Below are 20,217 nucleotides of genomic sequence, written 5' to 3'. Positions count from 1 at the left end.
TTTGCATTCAATTGTGATTCAACGTGAAAAATATGAAGAATGTGGCTTATTAAAGTATGTGGGAGCCATATATCACCAGTCACAGCATTGGTGGTTGTAGGCAAACTTTCCCTCTCATCCTTGATCGCTGTCACTCCCATTCCATACTCTGTTCCAGGATGGAGTCCTGCAGAAGAGATTTAACTAAAGTTTACTTTAATTAATTAACTATCAAATACTCTTTGATACTCTCAAATACTCTTAATACTCTTCAGTCATTCACTAACAAAAGCGAACAGGATTAGCATAAAGATCCTAGGGATGAAAGAATTTACGTTTCCTTGTGGATTTCTTTGGTATTTGGAGCATCTCCAATTTTATTAACCACCATTAATCAGTTTTAAATTTTAGCTGCACACCATTGCAATCATATCGTCTTTAGTGGTGCATCAAAATGTCTCTTTCCACAGGGCACAAACAATATTTACTGTCTTACAAGAGGCTCTTAGATCACCCGCTGATAAGGGCCCTCAGCCAAAATCCCAACATTTTCTCCTCTTAATGCCTCTATTGGCTTCTACAGAGGTCACTGCACAGGTGTTTTCCAGCATGAAATTACACCTAACGCAGAGGAAACTTATTATCAATAAAATCGCAAGCGTGACGGCAATTACAGATAATAGCTACGTGATAAAGATGAGTAGTGAAATGTGTATGTGTGTTTGTGTGCGTATGTGTTATAAAAGACTCGGTTATTAGAATAGACTCACTATTTTATGTATGGAAAGGGCCTCCCAAGGACAAAGGAACAAACCAGACAAAGAATCTATTACACCTTCTGAATATATATATATTTTCCCTTCAGTCTGGTTAATCCCTGCTTGCAGCAGCACATGGCACATGGACTTAGTGAATGAAATTGCCTCAAAGCAGCATGTACAATAGCAGCAGTGCCAAGCAGAGAAAAATACCCTACATTCCTTGTTTGACCAGGATTTTCGCACCAAAACAAGTACCAGTATTATTTTGGTTAAGGGTTGAATGCAGAGTCCTTCTGGCCATTTGAACATAATGCAGGGTTTATCTGTGTAGCACATGTTTCATGACATAGAATTAATGGGGCCTATGTAGAATAATTGCACTTGATTAAATATTGAAAATCTAGCAGTAACTAGCAGTGTTACTTGCCAAAAAAAAACAACAGAAAAAACAGCTATTGTCTCAATGGCAATATAATTACTCATGTATATGTGAAATCTCTGCACTTTAAAATGCTGTTAGGATGTAAAAGTATCCATCATCCAAAGCAGTTTTAAATTACTTTTATAAAGTAAAAAGCTTTTTAAAAAATTTCTGTAGAAAGTATAGGCTCATCTTACATAACTAACAAAGTGGCAGTCACAGATTTTCTGCATACATATGCCTTTTAAATTAAAAATTAAAAGAAATTCCCAAAGCTTTGAAAAGCTTTTTAACATTTTTGTCTATCAAGTTTGTTTAGGAGATCTGAGTGCCTTCATGGAAAGGTAACCCGTACCGGTGATCTTGGCTTGCGTGGTGTCCTCTGGGCCTGTGGGGAAGGTCATTTCTCCGTGCTCCCCTCCCGCTAGGGGCCCGTATTTGATGCGGTAGCTGGGCACATTGGCTTGGCTGTTCCTCCACTCAAGGGTGATGCTTTCATCTGAGTGGTCTATTGCCCTCAGGTTCTTAGGAGCATCCAGGTCTGGAACACATGAACACTGGTCACAGGTGAGTTTAAAAGATAACATTAGTGATAACAGTACGTCAAATAGGAACTCTGGTAAAACACTGGAAGCGTCATAGGAAATGATTGACTTTGCTGTCAAATTTTCTGATCTAGGCTCCTATCTGGAAATGTCACTGCCATGTCTGACCTGTCATAAAGGTCTCATGAACAGGCATGCTGGTCGTCTCCCCACGGTGGGCCATAAGAGAGACCCTGTACTCAGTGTCTGGGTACAACTCGGCCAGGTGGTACTGCATGTCCACCGTTGACAGCTGCACCATGCTCATGTCTGAGGAGTCTGTAATCGGGCCATAGGAGATTGAAACCCCATCCACCTGGGCCACAGGCTGGAACCAGGTGATTAGTGCAGTTGAGTCTGTCACATCCTGCACGTGCACATGGCTGGGAGCGTCAATCACTGAAGTGAGGGAGAAAACAGTTAAGTGATATTCAAACGCATAAGAAATTACAAATACGTAAGTTGCATTTGCAGAGAAATGGGTACTTCCTCTGCAATGAGAAAGTTAACCAAGATGCTGCTGAGAGAAATAAAAAAAACTTGCTTTGGGAGTGAAGCGCTTTCCCTGTTTGGGAATTATGGTGTGTGTATTTAAGGTCATTGAATTGGATTATTTGTAATTTGCTTAGATCATGTATTCCTAGGGAATGAGAAGAGACTCCTGGGGCGGAAACTGGTTTGCCACTTGGGACACTGTGGTGAGAGGTCATCTTCCTGTGAGCAGCAGATAAAACCCCTCACAAAAATCAGCTTTTTAGCTTGGAGCAAATTTGTGTGCGAGGGAGGCTCCAGTGCTCTTGAGGGAAGAGTGCTTCTTCAACAACTGAAGAGTGGAGAGAGGCTGAGCTCACTTTCAGCAATTGGTGTCCCCTCCCCAAGCAATTCTTGACTCACTCATGTCTCAGAAACATAGTCAGAACCATGCTGTGAGACTTCCGCAAGTCTCCTCAGACAGCGGAGCCTATGACAGCCCACTACTGGATGCAACGTATGCTGCAAATACTATATGAGGAGGCACTGGCCTTCGATGTTATAGACTATGAAATGCACGTGTTCTTGCTGACTTTCTTTTTTGTGTCTTCCTGTGGTATTTAATGTGCTTCCCTGCAACTGAATTTTATCCTGAAATAAGAAATTAAGGGGAACACTTCCAGGCAAACCCACTGTTTTACAAGCTAAGTATAAATCTCAAGAAGACAAGGTTCATTTAAAAATGTTGCAAATTCACAGGGCTAATAGTTTTTCCAGTTATGCTTTTTGTTTATGCTGGCAGACCATTAGTGATTTTTAAACTCTACATTTTGAAGGAGTGAGCCAGTTGCTTAAACTGAAGGACATGTGAAAACACATTTCTTACTTTATTGAGCATTTTGCTGGAGCACAAATATGGAACAACAGCTAGGCAACACCATCAATTAAATTGACCTCATTTCTAATCTCAGAAAAAAAATTTTTTTATCTTTCTGTGTGGAGAATTAACAGTCTGTCCCAAACCTAAAGCATACAAATGTTTTTTGCAAGTTTTAGCCTAACATTCACATATTTTATAAGAAGTCAAAAAGTCAAAGTCAAAAAAGATACAGACTTCCTTAAACTAGCAATCTGACTGAAAAATGTGGCAAGATATATTATATTATTTCCCATTACTCAAAATAATTTCTGTTCAACCTATGAAAATAATTTAAATTTATGCTGGCACTTACAATTAGCTAAAAGAATCTAAAGAAACTGATGAAAAAGTTAAAGATGATCTTGCGGTGAATTTGCAATTATTTGAAAAACCAAGCTGCTAATAAGATGTTCAGACATGTAAAATGTAATGCTGGAATCAAGGAAGTGTTCATAAATTAATACTATTATTTGTGTAAAAAAGGACTAGACAAAATATATTATAGAATATTCTATATTATTATTATTATAGACCAGTTAGTGGCACACTAACAAGTGTTGCATAGTGAAACAAGTGAACCCTAGTTAGTCCTGTAAACCAGTGGCTGCATTAGATACATTTTTAGTGTAAACCAGTCCCACTTCTCTCCCAAAAAAAAGAAGTTTGAAAAAACTCAAACAAACCCAAATGGCCGTTCATTCAAGTTAATAGTTGTTGACAGTTTCTTACTTGTAACCACATTCTTGCTGGCTGGGGGTCCGCGGGTGTTGTTCTTCAGAACCTCAAGTTTGACCTCGTACTCTTGGCCTGGGCCCAGGCCAGACTGCTCAAAGGTGGTCTCGGGTGGAGAGAGTGAATTCAAAATCTCTCCATTGTTCTCTTTCTGGTATTTCACAGCAACAGAGATGTAAAATGTTATTTAGCCTGCAGTTCCAACACATTTTGAGTATACAATATTATTATTATGATCATCATCACCATTATTATCATTATTATTAGTAGTAGCAGCAGTAGTAGTAGTAGTAGAGTCAAAAAGATACATGAGCAACAATAACATGTCCAAGAAATGATGTCCATTGACAAGATAACATCAAATTAGCAAGTGAAAAAGTGAAAATCAAAACCAATGCAACATTTTAGAGCACTTATACCTAATGATAAGAAGTTATAGATTGTATTTTAAATTGAAGATAATATTTGCTGTCCTTGGCATGCACCACTATGCAACATAATTTGTATGAAAATTCTACAGAAAATATTGGCAAAACAATAACAAAACAATAAGTCTTTATGAATGTAGGCCTACAGAGTAATTGTTCAATTATATTTGTGTTTTACAAACTAACTAAATAAATAAAAATGTCCATGGATATGATTCCAATCTCTGTGTACTCAAGAGTCCCATGAACTACAGAAAACATTTGAGTGATCCTGAAGAGTAAACACTTAGGACTTTCAGTTGTATCCACTTGGATGTGAATGATTTGTTTCAAAGTGAAGGGTTTATTTGGCATGGACAACCTAAAACTTGATGTATAAACGAAGCTGCCAAGTTGTTTTTGAAAAGGGTGTGGGGGGGGGAATAGGGAGACATGGTTTTCAGAAGCTAGTTTTTTGAATTTGCTTAAAGCCTGTGAAAAAGAAAAAGCATTGTGAAAACCGTAGCAGTCCTGTTGCACATGGTCACAGGAGCTGCAGCCAGAAGCTTCTTAGAAGGTTTTGTGCAGCAAAACCCCAGACATTCAGCCAGCACCCTTTGCATATTGGCACCACTCAACTATTTTCCACAGGATACTCATACAGCTTCCCAGACGGAACAATTACTGGCAAACAGAAGGGCCCTTTCATATTACATATGCTATTGCTGCCACAGCAGATTTTAGTGTAATGCTAGGTTTTGACTACAGAATATAACCACCATTACTTTGATATGGTTTGTACCCTGCAATAAGAAGCAGTTCACTCACTGTGTTTCTGAAGATGAGGTTCCAGCCATCGAAGGGAATGTTCAGAGGATCCCACTGAACTTCTACAGAAGTCTCTCTCACAGATTTGAACTTAAGGCCTTCAGGCTCTGGGAGATCTGATAAAGTTATCCAAAGACAAAACTTAACATTCCTTAGCACTATTCAAAACTAAATAACAACTACCAAATAATTTCTGAACTTTTGAAGGAAGATAACAAACAATGACTCACGTGTCGCTACTCTGGCACTGACAGGAACACTCATCTTGTTGTTTAGAATAGCATAAACACTGATCAGGTACTCAACACCAGGTTCCAACTCCCTGATAGTAGCAGATCTTTGTTCTCCAGGTACTCGAATATCCAACTCCAGACCACCAGGGGCAGTAGGCACATAGGTGATTAGGTACTCTGTCACCTGCACCTCATTGACCCAGGTTAGGTCTACGGTCTCTGGGGTAACTTCGGTAACAGTGAGATCCCTTGGCGGGGAGACTGGGGGAAGAGGTGACATTATGGTATTTACCTAATTTCCGCATTCAACATTCAACATATTGTAATTTGTACCAAATAACTTTAAAACATCATAACATCTGACTTACTTTCAGAGCAGTCTTCACCAGTAAAACCCAAATCACAGATACACATGCCATTCAGACACTGGCCTAGGTCATTACAGTTTCCTGGGCAGGTCAGTTCTGAGCAGTCAGCTCCAGTGTAGCCCTCAAAGCAGATGCACTTTCCATCATCACAGAAGCCTCGGTCCAGGCAGTTGTTGAGACATGTCTTTTCACCACAGTCCTCTCCAGTGAATCCCATGTTGCACACACATTGACCATTCACACAGCTACCTTGGTTGTGACAGTTGTTAGGACAAGTAAGCTCAGTGCAGTCCTTGCCTGTAAAACCAGCATGACAGACACACTTTCCATCCACACACACACCATGGTCATGGCAGTCATTAGGGCAGGTCTTGATGGAGCAGTCTTCACTTGTAAATCCCTGCTTGCAAATGCACTTGCCATCCACACACTCACCGTGCCCATAGCAGTCATTAGGGCAGGTCTTGATGCTGCAGTCTACACCGGCATAGCCTTCCCTGCAAATGCAATTCCCATCCACACATTTACCATGTCCATGGCAGTCATTAGGGCAGGTCTTGATGCTGCAGTCTACACCGGCATAGCCTTCCCTGCAAATGCAATTCCCATCCACACATTTACCATGTCCATGGCAGTCATTAGGGCAGGTCTTGATGCTGCAGTCTACACCGGCATAGCCTTCCCTGCAAATGCATTTCCCATCCACACATTTACCATGTCCATGGCAGTCATTAGGGCAGGTCTTGATGCTGCAGTCTACACCGGCATAGCCTTCCCTGCAAATGCATTTCCCATCCACACATTTACCATGTCCATGGCAGTCATTAGGGCAGGTCTTGATGGAGCAGTCTACACCGGCATAGCCTTCCCTGCAAATGCATTTTCCATCCACACATTTACCATGTCCATGGCAGTCATTAGGGCAGGTCTTGATGCTGCAGTCTACACCGGCATAGCCTTCCCTGCAAATGCATTTTCCATCCACACACTCACCATGGTCATGGCAGTTATTAGGACATGTCTTGTTAGAGCAGTCTTCCCCTGCAAAGCCCTCCCTGCAAATGCACTTTCCATCAATGCAGCGTCCATTGTTATGGCAGCCATTGGAGCAGGAGAGCTCAGAGCAATTATCACCCTGGTATCCAGTGTCACAAATACACTCTCCATTCACACATTTACCCCTGTTGTTGCAGTTGTCAGGGCAGGATGGGATACTACAGTCCTCACCTTCAAAGCCAGGGTCACAGATGCATCTCCCATTGAAGCAGTGGCCCCTCCGACTGCAATCATTGGGGCATGTCAGCTTGGAGCAATCTTCACCACTGTAGCCCAAATTGCACACACACTGACCGTTAACACAGAGGCCTTTGTTGTTACAGTTGTCTGGGCAGGTGAGCTCACCACAGTCCTCCCCAGTGAAGCCTTCATCGCAGTAGCAGGTCCCGTTGTCACAGCGGCCGCGGTCGAAGCAGTCATTGGGGCAGATGAGCTCGGAGCAATCGAAGCCTGTCCAGGGCTCATCGCACATGCACTCACTGTCTACACAGCGCCCCCTGCCCAAGCAATTGTTCAGGCAGTTGGTCATGGAGCAATCCTCGCCTGTGAAGCCTTCTTCACAGATGCAGGAGCCATCGATGCAATCTCCATTCTCTCCGCAGTCCACCGGGCATATCTCAATTCCACAGTCCTCTCCTCCGAAGCCCTCAAAGCATACACACTTGCCGTCCACGCAGTGCCCTTGGTCCTGGCAGAAATTGGGGCACTCCGATTCTGAGCAGTTGGACCCCTTCCAGCCAAGCTCACACACACAACTACAAGTTTCAGTGCTGTAGTTGCCATGACCGCTGCAATATGGCTTTGTTGCAACCTCGCCTGAAAAACACAGGGGTCATAAAATCACAACCACAGGCTCTACAAATTAGCCTTACTACAAACAGAAAGTTCAGACAGGATGATATAGAGTGAGAGGTCAAGATCAAAGAGTGTAAGTGTAAAACCCTGGCTCCTCTGTCAGGATCAAAGGGAATGCCAGTACGACTGCAAAATCTGCTTCACATTCCTACTCACCTGTAACTTGGGCCCCACAACAGCCAGCCCCACTAATGCACTGCTCCCTAAGGCTGGACACCTCAGCCTCCAGCATCTCCAGCCTGTTCAGGAGATCCTTCAGATCTGGCAGATTCTTGTCACATCCACAGGCCTGCTTGGGGATATTGATCCTGTGGGTGAAGACAATTTGGTTTTCCCCATCTACAGTGTGCTCAGTGTGCTGATCTAATGGGACAGGCTTGGGCTTTAGTTGAGACCCTCTGGGTGAGTCTAGGTCCACTGAACACAGGGATCCAGATGGGACATTGATGTTGTAGACGTGGTTGAAGACGACTGGCTGGTCTGGATTAGGGAGCGTCAGGTTCTCAGCCTTTGGCGGTGTCAAGGATTCCCGTCGGTGTCTGATTATTTTCTTTACCAGGCCAGCGCTGGTGAGATCCAGCAAAATTGCCAAAGCCACACAGGCCAATAGCAGGCCTTGCATCCCCATGGTGACACGTGTTCAATAAGCCTTCGGGCTTACACTGGCGCCGAGCAGGAGAATTTACTTTTCTATTGTATTGTATCAGCTTTAATCCTGTAAAGAAAGATAAGAGAGAACATAAGTCCTCAGGTACCAAAGACATGCTTCTGTGCGTAAGCACACATTTCATGATTCAAGGCTGAACATACTGGTACTGAAATGCAAAGATTTAAAAAAAAATGTTTTTGCTGTTGTCAATATCTAGAGTTCAAACTCCAACAAAGACAACTAAGCTAATCAGGCAACATGCCCACCAGAACAATAGCAAAACATCAAAACAGCCAACAAAAGCAATTAACCTTAAAAACTGCCTATAAGAAGAGGATAGCTCTATAAATTATCAGGTTGCCAAAAGCCTCATCAGCCACAAGGTTCACAGTAGGAGAGACGGATTCTCTGCAGACAACCTTGGACTTTCTCATACATATATTTCCCCAAGGAATGACTCTGGTAATTAATTAATAACAGAGCAGGAACCTGTGACCTTGTGCTTGAGTGATAATTCTGTGACAGTGTCCCCTCTGACAGTCTGCCATTATCACAAAGCAGGCAACACCTGCATCTGGGAAATTTACTGCACCCTTTAACATGGCAGCTCATAACCCAAGCTGACAGATTCATATCTGGTATAGGGGCCACATCTGTAATCAGCCCCTTCTCGCCCATATCATGACCAGTTAGGCTTAACGCAACTCTGAAGAACCATCATTCTCTACGTGCTCTCTCAGTCTGATTTCATGCAGTAATTCTTTCTTCATTAAAGAAAGAGAAACACCAGAGTTGTGTATTTCTGTAAGGCTGGGGAAGCATGATGTTTTTTAAGAGCAATGGTGTGGTAGAAACAAACGTATAGAAATAGGGATGGTTGTAAAAGGTTGATTTTTTAATGCTTATGCTCTACACAATGTGTGGGTCTGGGACACTATAGATGTCTGGGTTTTAATGCTCATGCTCCACACAATGTGTGGGTCTGGGACACTATAGATGTCTGGGTTTTAATGCACATGCTCCACACAATGTGTGGGTCTGGGACACTATAGATGTCTGGGTTTTAATGCTCATGCTCCACACAATGTGTGGGTCTGGGACACTATAGATGTCTGGGTTTTAATGCTCATGCTCCACACAATGTGTGGGTCTGGGACACTATAGATGTCTGGGTTTTAATGCTCATGCTCCACACAATGTGTGGGTCTGGGACACTATAGATGTCTGGGTTTTAATGCTCATGCTCCACACAATGTGTGGGTCTGGGACACTATAGATGTCTGGGTTTTAATGCTCATGCTCCACACAATGTGTGGGTCTGGGACACTATAGATGTCTGGGTTTTAATGCTCATGCTCCACACAATGTGTGGGTCTGGGACACTATAGATGTCTGGGGTTTAATGGTCATGCTCCACACAATGTGTGGGTCTGGGACATTATAGATGTCTGGGTTTTAAGGCACATGCTCCACACAATGTGTGGGTCTGGGACATTATAGATGTCTGGGTTTTAATGCTCATGCTCCACACAATGTGTGGGTCTGGGACATTATAGATGTCTGGGTTTTAATGCTCATGCTCCACACAATGTGTGGGTCTGGGACATTATAGATGTCTGGGTTTTAATGCACATGCTCCACACAATGTGTGGGTCTGGGACACTATAGATGTCTGGGTTTTAATGCTCATGCTCTACACAATGTGTGGGTCTGGGACATTATAGATGTCTGGGTTTTAATGCTCATGCTCCACACAATGTGTGGGTCTGGGACACTATAGATGTCTGGGGTTTAATGCTCATGCTCCACACAATGTGTGGGTCTGGGACACTATAGATGTCTGGGTTTTAATGCTCATGCTCCACACAATGTGTGGGTCTGGGACATTATAGATGTCTGGGTTTTAATGCTCATGCTCTACACAATGTGTGGGTCTGGGACATTATAGATGTCTGGGTTTTAATGCTCATGCTCTACACAATGTGTGGGTCTGGGACATTATAGATGTCTGGGGTTTAATGCTCATGCTCCACACAATGTGTGGGTCTGGGACACTATAGATGTCTGGGGTTTAATGCTCATGCTCCACACAATGTGTGGGTCTGGGACACTATAGATGTCTGGGGTTTAATGCTCATGCTCCACACAATGTGTGGGTCTGGGACACTATAGATGTCTGGGGTTTAATGGTCATGTCTGGGGTTTTTTATTTGTTTTTTTTGCAAATTTTATAAAAGAGAACATGAACCAGAATTTTTATTATATCTCCATATGGTTGGCTTCAGTCTTGCCCCCAGCAAGGCTGCAGGAATCTATTTTTCTATGGAAATGTTCTCAGAGGCTTGAGTCCCATGAACACAATTAGATCCATATTTTAACTACATTCTAAAATGTCTGTTATTATGCTCTTACACTATCCTATAAAACTAATTTTTTAGCATGTGCCTAATTTCTAGTTATTACAAATGTCTCTATCGTAAAGAAATCATAAAGAAACTACATACAATATGTAGTCTTCACATCCCTTAAAAGTCCTATTTCTTGTAGCGCATCTTACTAACTATACTTTCACATAGTTGTATGACTAAAACCATCCCTGTAGCACATGTCCTTCAATGACAAAAGTGTGATATAGTGCGGTCTAACAGAATATCATTTTTCAAAGGTCACCAAGTGAGAGCAAAGGGCTGACAGTCTACATTTAGTGAAGTCACATGCAAGTAATGTGTTCTGAGAGGCAGAGCGGTGAGCAGAGACCTGTCTCAGTGTGTGATAAGCAGGCCTGACAGATGCACCGGAGTGAGAGGAATCCCGCAGTTGGAGCCGCCCATACCCTGATTAGACAGACAGGGATGAGTGATCATGTGATGGAGAGGTAAAGTGTCCTATTGGTCTGGACCTCCCAGTCTGGACGCTCAGGGATGGTAGTATCTCCCTCCCCATCTCCACACACCCCCATCAATCCAAGGATTAAATCAACAAAATAGCCAGAAAATTGCTTTGAGTTGCCACGAGGGTTTTAGTTCTGGGTGGATAGCTGGCTTTTTCACTTTGATGCCTGGCTTGTTGCCACAAGAATCAGAAAGAAAAAACACACTTTGAAGGACCCAGGAACTCTTTGTGAGCACATTAGGCAATGTTACCCGAAACCTCTGCCCAAGGTTGACCTGTATTGACAGATGAATAGCACAAAAGCAAAATGGCTGTGAGAACAAAGACATCTAGCACACAGGTAGAAGGGGGCCAATAAGTCATTCCACTGAGCCAGAAAGGAGTTAGAATATGGAAAGCAGTCCAGTGGTTATACATGAAAATTTTCAGATGACCAATAGTAGTGTCATGCCCCTCCCCCAACCCACTCCCCTCAACAACAACAACAACAATCCCAGAGACGTGGACAAAGATAGTCATTTTGGATCCCAATCAACCCTGAAGTGGGTCCAGGGTTCTATGCTAATGTCAATGGTTAGTGGCACTTCCAGATAGATGCAAAACAATATACAGGCATCTTTCCAAACCACCTCTTTTTACACACTGCTGCTTTGACTTAACTGAGCCAGTTGGCTGCCGTGTGTCTAATGTGAGGGCAAGCAGACTGTGAGGGTGGGGTGACGAGGTAGTGAACCTGCTGGCAAATATATTTAGCACAAGCGATCTGAATTAGCCTGGTGCTGTGCCTTATTCATGAATGTTGACGACAGCAGCTGAATGAAAGGAGAGGCTACCTCACACAGAGACTAAATACATACTTTAATAAGTCATTAGGTCTGTGCCAAACCATTAAAGTTAATTAGATGCAAGTCTGTTGACCACCTCCATGTGTAATAAAAAGATTTGCTTAACTTGCAGTTTGTTGAATTTTTGGAAACTAATTTTGTGGAAAACATGGTGATAAACTTTTCTATTGAAGTAATAACTGAACACTTGACATGCCAGCAGTTTAGTATTTGTAGCCTTTGGATGGAGAAATGATTCATAGTTTAAAACTTTAAATGGAGTTTTCTAAGAACAAGATAATGGAGTAATTTTCACTCAAGCTCAATAATGCATGGATAAAATAAAATCAGTCTCACTTGCAGTTTTATTATCGTTGACCCTATAGCTATTCTAAATTTGATTGGAAATGCCTCAGCAGCTTGTGAAAAGGACAGACGGAAACTTCCTCAGATGCTAAGCGTGTGTGCTGACTCGCTGATGAGAAATGAAAGGCTGGTGTCATTTTGGTTCAGTAAATTCACTTCAGGTCCAGCTGGCATTCTGTTCCTTCCTCAAGTTTTACCATTAACTGATACTGACCATGTCCTACCCAGACTTCGGTCTGCCTCCTAAGTGTATATCATCCTTCAAATGTTAGTTTCTTTCATATCATACTACAAAAGTTCCACATTTTCAGTAATGTCCTTGTATGATGAAAAAGATTTATGAAAAAAGTTAGGTAGTAAAGATACAATATTATTTTCACCATAACATATTTCAAGTCAATATCCAACAGAAATGAAAAAAAAAAAAAAAATTCCCACAGTGACTGTTCTACCAGTGCCTTTGTTTCAGAGCACTCTGTTTTGCACAGTACACATTATGAATTTGCTCCACTTTCACATACCTCAGACAAGAACTAGAAATTCAGAGGTCTCAGAGGTCTCCCTCTTTCTGTATCTATGAAAACTATTTCCTTATACAACATATAAATTAATAAATGAACAAATAAATAATAATAAGATATAAGCATTAATTGGAGGCAATATTTCATGCATTTTGTGCATGTTATTCTAGTGACTATGGTGCTGTGATGTTCTCTGTGAGCTCTACAAGTGTTGCAGGGTTGTCTTCAAAAGTGACACATTTGGATACTTACAAAGTACATACTGACACGCAACAAAAATAATCATACGTAATGTTACTACTCTACCGTACAAAACATTATAAACATTCCAATATGTGTAACACTGGCCATAAGCTACGAGGCGGATGAACAGCAGGACACATTCACACTCCCCCTCTTTGAGTTTATTTCTATAAAATCATCAAGCTTGCTCAGTTTTGTAGGTCACCCATGACAGAAAGGCTGCTGCATTCTCTGGGACACAGACTTAATGTGGGTTACAGATTGTTGAATGAGCTGGTATTGCCTAGAGACTCGATTCACCTTCAGAGATGCCTTACAAATGTACTGACAGCTACTGTAATAGTAGGGAAAAAATATTCTATGAAAAAAAAAAGCTTTTCATAAAGCTAGTGTATATGCCAAAGACATACCCACTAGGAGATGAACATCAATAAGACTGAGAGAAATAAAGTCTGCACTGGCTGTATTATTGCTGTATTAATCTATTGGCTAAAACATTATCTGTATTAGCCAAGGTGAACTTTTGGAGGTAAAACCAATCAATAGATTGGTGACTGAAATGTTTAGAAAAAAGGACAAATCATAATTAAATGCCCTTGAAGATATGAAAGATCTATTTATCTCCCTAGGCTAAGCCAGTCTTTATTGATCAACTGCACTCCAAGTTCACTGTCAGACAGCCAAGGTGTTGCTAAGGCCAGCGCTATGACTGCGTCTTCCAATCAAACAAAGAGACACATTTCCAGTATAGACCAGAAGCTGTAAGTGGCTGGATTGATGGCCTAACATGCAGTTCTCACTCTTGTTATTGGTTCATAAATGAATTGTGATGTTATCACCTCTCTGAGTGATGGATGCATTGATGCTATGGCTGGCTTGACTTTTACAGTTTTCTTTCTGGGATTTTCTGTGCCCTCCCTTACTTTACATAGTTTGAATTCATCACTATGAAAAATGGTAAATATTGATGAATTAACTCTAAATGGATGACAGAAGCAGAGAGAAGACCACTGACTGCAGAATGGTCTGTGTGTGCTCCAGCCCACTGGCTCCCCACAAGCCTTTTCCAGAGCAAGTAGTAATTCCACCTTGGCTCCTTCTTTTACTTGGCCGGTGTACACTACAAAAGCCTGTTATTTGAGGCATCGACTTGGTCCAACATCCAGATTCAAACAAATTAATATCTCTACAGATGATAAACACACTGAGAAGCTCACAGAGCTCTTAAATGCTACAGAACCAGGGACCTGGTTTAAATATTGTCAGTGAAAATGCAGTGAAAACTGACACCAAACAGAGCTTAAGCAAACATATTTGTCCATCATATTAATTTTCTATATAATACAATTCTAAAATAATTACTGAAAAGAGAACATGTTTCAACTGTGATTACAATCACAGTTATAATGCTGTGGTTGACAAGTCTCTTTTACTAATTAGTAAAACACACAAACCTAGGGAACAAGATACAAATACATTTCAAAAATATATTTTCATACTTGATAGATGATTCCAGAACTCTGGATTGTATTTTCCTTTTTCATACTCAAAACAAAATTACAAATGGACACATAATTGAAAGTCAGAAGAGGCTATATTTTGGCATGGGAATGCTGGCCTTCCTTTAAGCCAGGACCCATTTATACAGCTTTAATGATACTGGGGGCTCAGATGGCACTGATAGAAGGGTTTGTGTGTGAAAGGGTGATAAATGGGCAAATGCGCAGAGATAGCAGCATTCACACAGCTCCGAGAGGCCCGCCGGCTTGCTGACATCGCCGCACCTTACAATAGCAGCATCCAGAGTAGGCTAAATGGAGCCAGATTAGATTGACATTGCCGAGGAAGTGGAGTTTAGAGGCACGTTTCTCTGGCATGGATAGCACAGATGCGGACTTGATGTGGACCAATTTTCACTATGGTACTTATTCAAGACCTTTTCCAAACTGATTCCAGATACCTTGAGTTTCATCGAAATATCTGGGGCTGATGCAGTTTTGGCAGGAATGAAATCTGGTTGGTTGTTTTCACCAGCATTCTGTAACCACGGCAATAAAATGCTGCTCAGTTCTCATCTGAATATTCTGACCAAAGTGATATGGGGGATATATTTGAGTCTGGCACAGCTGAAGCAGTGCAATTTTTTAACTCAGGGAATGTGACTGCAAACACTCCATCATCACTGGACATTAGTCATCACTAGACATTAGGTTAAATGTATCTATGCAACACCAGCTGTGACTCTGAAATCAATGCTAACCTTTTTCTGACTTGAGATTCATGCACCTCTATGCATGATTTTTCCATATGGGACAATTAAGGAAGAACATTTTGAGGCACCAGGAGTCTGGTTTTACACTGTCAGCACCAGTGACCTGATGTTTATTAGCCTAACGTCTGGAGGAGTGAGAATATCAGCCTCAGATGTTTTCTTTACAACACGACTTACCCCCTGTTCCTGCCCTCGCTCCTAACAACACAACCCATATAGTACTCATTCCCCAGCCTCATCCTTGCTTTTACAACCTGGAGAGCATATAAAAACTATGGTTCTCTGTAATTTTTTTTCTTTACAAGGAGATCAGCAGTTGGAGTTTAGAATGGCTGTCCTGGAGAGCAATGAACACCTGGAGGGAAAGATTCCAGATGCGTTCTTTGTGAATCAGTATGACCCCACAGCTGGGCCAACTCTAAAATGTCTTTTAAATTTTGCATGGTGGTGTTCTATCTGTCACGCATAATGTAGATGTGCAGTTCCAGACACAAGAGAATTGCTGGAAATACAAATAACTGGATATCAGAAGTAATTCTCCCTCTGCATCGCACTTGGCCTCCACTCTCACCAAAATGGTGAAGAGCTATTGATCGTTCCCTCCTGATGCAAGGGCAGATGGACATGGATGAATTAGTTCTCGTTTGTGAAACAACTGTTCGACAGCTAAAGATAATGGTGCATTTCTGCTCCGCCTGGGAGTGATGGGGATGTGGTCAGGGGGAAGGACATCATGGCATGTCCTACTGATCTGGGGCCAGACCTGTGGGCTGTGTATTTCTGAGCTGTAGGACTTTCCCTGTCCTTGGTCCTGGTTCTACTCATTCTAGCTGCACTGCAGTAAAAGCGAGCTGCCTCCACCGTGGGTGGAAACCTACTGAATACAGAACAATGGAGCATACATTCTGTGTCAAAAGTGGCAAGAAAATAAGAAGAAACTGGACCTCCTGAATGACACTGAACTCAAAAAAGGTTACAGCTTGAAAAAGTGATGGAAAACACATGCTGCTGTATAGTCTTGAATTAGCTTTTTTTAAAGATTCAGTTATCACATATCTTGCATGCCTATGCTAATCAGGTTCATTACAATATGATAATTTCGAGGTTGCTCAAGGACATCTTAAGACATCCTTCTTTCATCAACTGAGATATGAAATACAGTTCTGTAAAAAGCAGTGGTCCAAAATCAGCACTATTGCCTTCATTTATGGCAGGATAAAGGCCCATTTTCCTGCAGCAGGAATGTTGGCCGTGATATAAGGACATCTGTTTTGGCTTTTTACAGCAGAGGCCTGATGAGCATGGCGTGAGTCACTGCGGAGGGTGCCATCCACCGAAACCCTTGAACCATACACTTCAGGACCGTGCTTTATGGTTCTGATTTAGACTTTTCACCCAGTCTAAACTGTCTGCTGGACTCAACAGGCCCTCCTCGTCTCTGGTCAGGTGACCATGCACGCTGTAGCTCACGGGGACGCTGATGCGGCTGATCTGATCACTGCAGATTCAGTCTCATGCGCTCATGTCTTGGATGCCACAGCCATAGACACTGTCAGTATTAAGAATGGCTCCCTGAATCCTGCAACTCTCGTCGGACGTCTTACATTAGCATCAAATAGACATTAAAACCATCTGGAGTTATGAGACATTCACACAGTGAAGTTTTAGGGGAAAACTTTGTTCATTGTTTCACACAAAACCTTTGGAATGCCTCTGTGCACAATGCTGTAGGAAAAAAAGAGCATCTTTATAGAGCATATTAATGTCCAGCTGCATGTCTGTCCATCTGATCAGACACAGAATGACAGGACAGCAAGCAAAGTGCACAAGAGGAAAAGGACTGATCTCACTGTACTAAATATCCCTAAAGAACTAGGAAAGAAAAATAGATAAGAAGTTAATTATAGTTAAATATAATTTACGGTTATTAATTTTCAAATTCTGTTGTTCATCCATTTGCTTTCTTCATTTTTAATTCTGTGATTGTGTGAGATCAGATTTATTTGAGCTATAATTATTTAGCAGGTAATGTATTTTATATTGCTTTTCTCCTTTTTATGTGTGTGTGTGTGTGTGTGTGTGTGTGTGTGTGTGTGTGTGTGTGTGTGTGTGTGTGTGTGTGTGTGTGTGGTGTATGCGTGTGTGTGTGTGTGTGTGTGTGTGTGTGTGTGTGTGTGTGTGTGGTGTATGCGTGTGTGTGTGTGTGTGTGTGTGTGTGTGTGTGTGTGTGTGTGTGTGTGTCGTGTCTGGGTGAGTGTGTGGGTTTGTGTGGGTGTGGGTGTGTGGGTGTGTGTGGGTGGTTGTGTGTGTGTTTTTACTCTCTGTTTGTGGCTACCCATTGTCTCCATGATAAATGCAAGAAATCCAAAGTTTTGAAATCATGAACACATTGCTGGAGCCTATAAGGATAAAAGAAAATAACAACAGATCAAAGTTCTTCGTTTACTAACTACAGATTATGGCTACATTTATCTATAGCAGTACATAGCTTTAATAAAAACAAGTGAGCTGAAATCCCTATAAAGGCATGTGTGTGTGTGTGTGTAAGTGTGATTATGTGGGTGGGTAGGGAGTAGGGGGCTTTTCCTCTTTTACCGGCATGGGCCAGGTGCTTTCCAGGGGCTCCTGGATAAACGTACATGCTTGGAGACGACAGGAATCTCCACGCCACCTCAACCGCCCACTCTGAGGCGGACAGCTGCTCCAAGTGAATCACTAATCCAGGAGCAGCTAAGGCTAACAGCTGTTCAAACAAAGGCGGCTTTCCCGCTCATCTTTATTCTGAATGGCACTGTCAGTGAGGACGAGCCGCACCACAAAACATTTACACTATTTACACCATGTGCTTCGGCAATGCCATCGTACCACAGTGTACCACTGATCGTTCAAGCAGAATGAATGACAGTAAAAACAGTGAAGGTAGCACTCACTAAATGATGGCAAATTAATAGAGATGTATTAATATGTAATTCAGCAGTTGGCATCTGTCATTACAATTGCTATTCTGCAACGCAGTGCAGAAATAAGTGACTAAATTAATTTTAATGTATATGTGAGACTGACATTAAAAACAAAATAGTTTTTAATGTTAATCTCATGTCAAGGGACTCCAAATATACCCTTTAGAAGAAATCTCCCTTCAACTCCAGGAAACTGGAGATCCTGGGGGTGTCTGTCAGAGAAAGCCGCATCCATCCCAAAATCTATTTCTCTATTTCTCTTTCTCTTTCTCTCTCTCTCTCTCTCTCTCTCTCTCTCTCTCTCTCTCTCACACACACACACACGCACACACCCACGCATGCTCTTTGTGGGAGCTAGTGCGTGAGGTGAGGTGACAGAGCTGACACGCAGCAGTGCCTGTTCCCCTGGAGCCAGAGGAAGCGTGAGGAGCAGTGCGAGTGTGGCTGAGCCAAGAGCAGGCGCTTTGGAGGACAGCGCACCCGGGTGAGCCCAGAGCCGGCAGAGCGCACTGGCCGGAGCTGCCTGGGGTGTGCATGACCCTGAGCAGAGGGACTGCCAGGGACCCAGAGGGAAACACATACACATGTACACACACACTTATATATATGCACATGCATGCATGCACATACACACACATGCACGCACTCATGTTCACACACAGACACACTCCCACACATACACACACACATACAGCTTCCCTCATAAACTATAATGGGCAGCCTTTAGTAAGGCATAATGAAGATCATCAGGAGCAGCGCTGAAAGTCTCTCACTGTGAGACAGCCAGCAAAAGACAGCGAGAGAGAGAGAGAGAGAGAGAGAGAGAGAGAGAGAGAGAGAGAGAGAGAGTGCTCTCTGAGCACTCATCATTTAGAAAAGCTGATTAGCAAAGTCTAGATCACCCACTCCGCCACGAAAAAAAACCTGTAAAATACAGTGTGCTCAGTCAGAAAAAAAAGCTTAATTTAATTTAGGATTTTTGCAAGGAATGTAATTAAACACAGAATGCTAATTTGCTTGAGACTGTCAAACAGTCAGGCAACCACAGAGAGACAAATGAATGTGACTGCAATAGTGGATGCGAGCATGCAAACTCTCACAGGTAGATGGAAATGGCTAAGTAACTCTGATCTTACCTTTAGAGGAGCAGCCTAATCTCTCCCGTAGCACAGCCTGAGAGAATGAGGTTTTCTTTCTCTAGGATCAAAACGGGACACTCAGCAAATGGTCGGAAACTTCACCAAGTTATCTCTTGAAGGTCTGTGTCTCCTTTCCTGTGAGTGTTGGCTGCTTGTTTGTTTGTTTGTTTGTTTGTTTCCGTCAGACAGATGCCAGTTGTGTCATTTCTCTGTCTCTCTCCTCTCGGCAGCAACGCTCCACGGAGGCAGGATGCCTGCTGGTGCTGCAGCCGGAGAGAGAGGGAGCGAGTGAAAGAGAGAGGGAGCGAGTGAAAGAGAGAGAGGGAGCGAGTGAAAGAGAGAGGGAGGGTGAAGTTTGCGGTCAGACCCCACTTCCACCTACCATTCTTATATACACCCCCTCCTTCTCTCCTTCTCTCCTCCTCCTCCTCCTTCTTGTCTCCCTCCCCTCCCCCCCCCCCCTCTCTCTCTCTCTCTCACCCTCTCACTATCTTGCTCTTTCTCTGACTGGAAGCTAAAGAACTGAAGCTAGGAGAAAGAAAGGGGGAGCATCCGAGACAGATAAAGAGCGTGTATGTGTAAGTGAAAATGTGAGACAGAATGATAGAGTGACCATGAGACAGAAAGAGTGTGTGTGTGAGAGAGAGAGAGCCTGAGCGTGAGACATTGTGTGTCTGTCTGTGTGAGAATGTCTGTGTTCTGTGTGCGTTTGCGTTTGAGTGAAAGAGTAGGATAGA

General features: G+C 42.5%; 1 protein-coding gene across 3 annotated transcripts in view; it reads right to left on the bottom strand.

The window, feature by feature from the left end:
- The window catches only part of tnc (tenascin C), a 33,231-nt gene extending 13,392 nt beyond the window's left edge, over positions 1-19,839 (bottom strand). For 2 of the 3 annotated variants that reach the window (XM_027010842.2, XM_027010843.2), the window contains exons 1-9: positions 19,478-19,839; positions 7,771-8,329; positions 5,704-7,575; positions 5,333-5,596; positions 5,103-5,218; positions 3,865-4,018; positions 1,875-2,144; positions 1,517-1,702; positions 77-166 (exon numbers count right to left, since the gene is read on the bottom strand). In XM_027010842.2, coding sequence (XP_026866643.2) covers positions 77-166; positions 1,517-1,702; positions 1,875-2,144; positions 3,865-4,018; positions 5,103-5,218; positions 5,333-5,596; positions 5,704-7,575; positions 7,771-8,242 — 3,424 coding nt within the window. In that variant the 5' untranslated portion in view covers positions 8,243-8,329; positions 19,478-19,839. The remainder of the gene's footprint in view (positions 1-76; positions 167-1,516; positions 1,703-1,874; positions 2,145-3,864; positions 4,019-5,102; positions 5,219-5,332; positions 5,597-5,703; positions 7,576-7,770; positions 8,330-19,477) is intronic. The other variant, XM_027010844.2, reaches the window with a different exon arrangement.
- Positions 19,840-20,217: the final 378 nt, after the last annotated feature.

The sequence above is a fragment of the Electrophorus electricus genome, chromosome 9 (assembly GCF_013358815.1).
Source record: "Electrophorus electricus isolate fEleEle1 chromosome 9, fEleEle1.pri, whole genome shotgun sequence".
Classification (NCBI taxonomy): Eukaryota; Metazoa; Chordata; class Actinopteri; order Gymnotiformes; family Gymnotidae; genus Electrophorus; species Electrophorus electricus.
The sequence above is the reverse complement of the archived record's forward strand: the minus strand, read 5'-3'. Positions and strand labels throughout refer to the sequence as shown.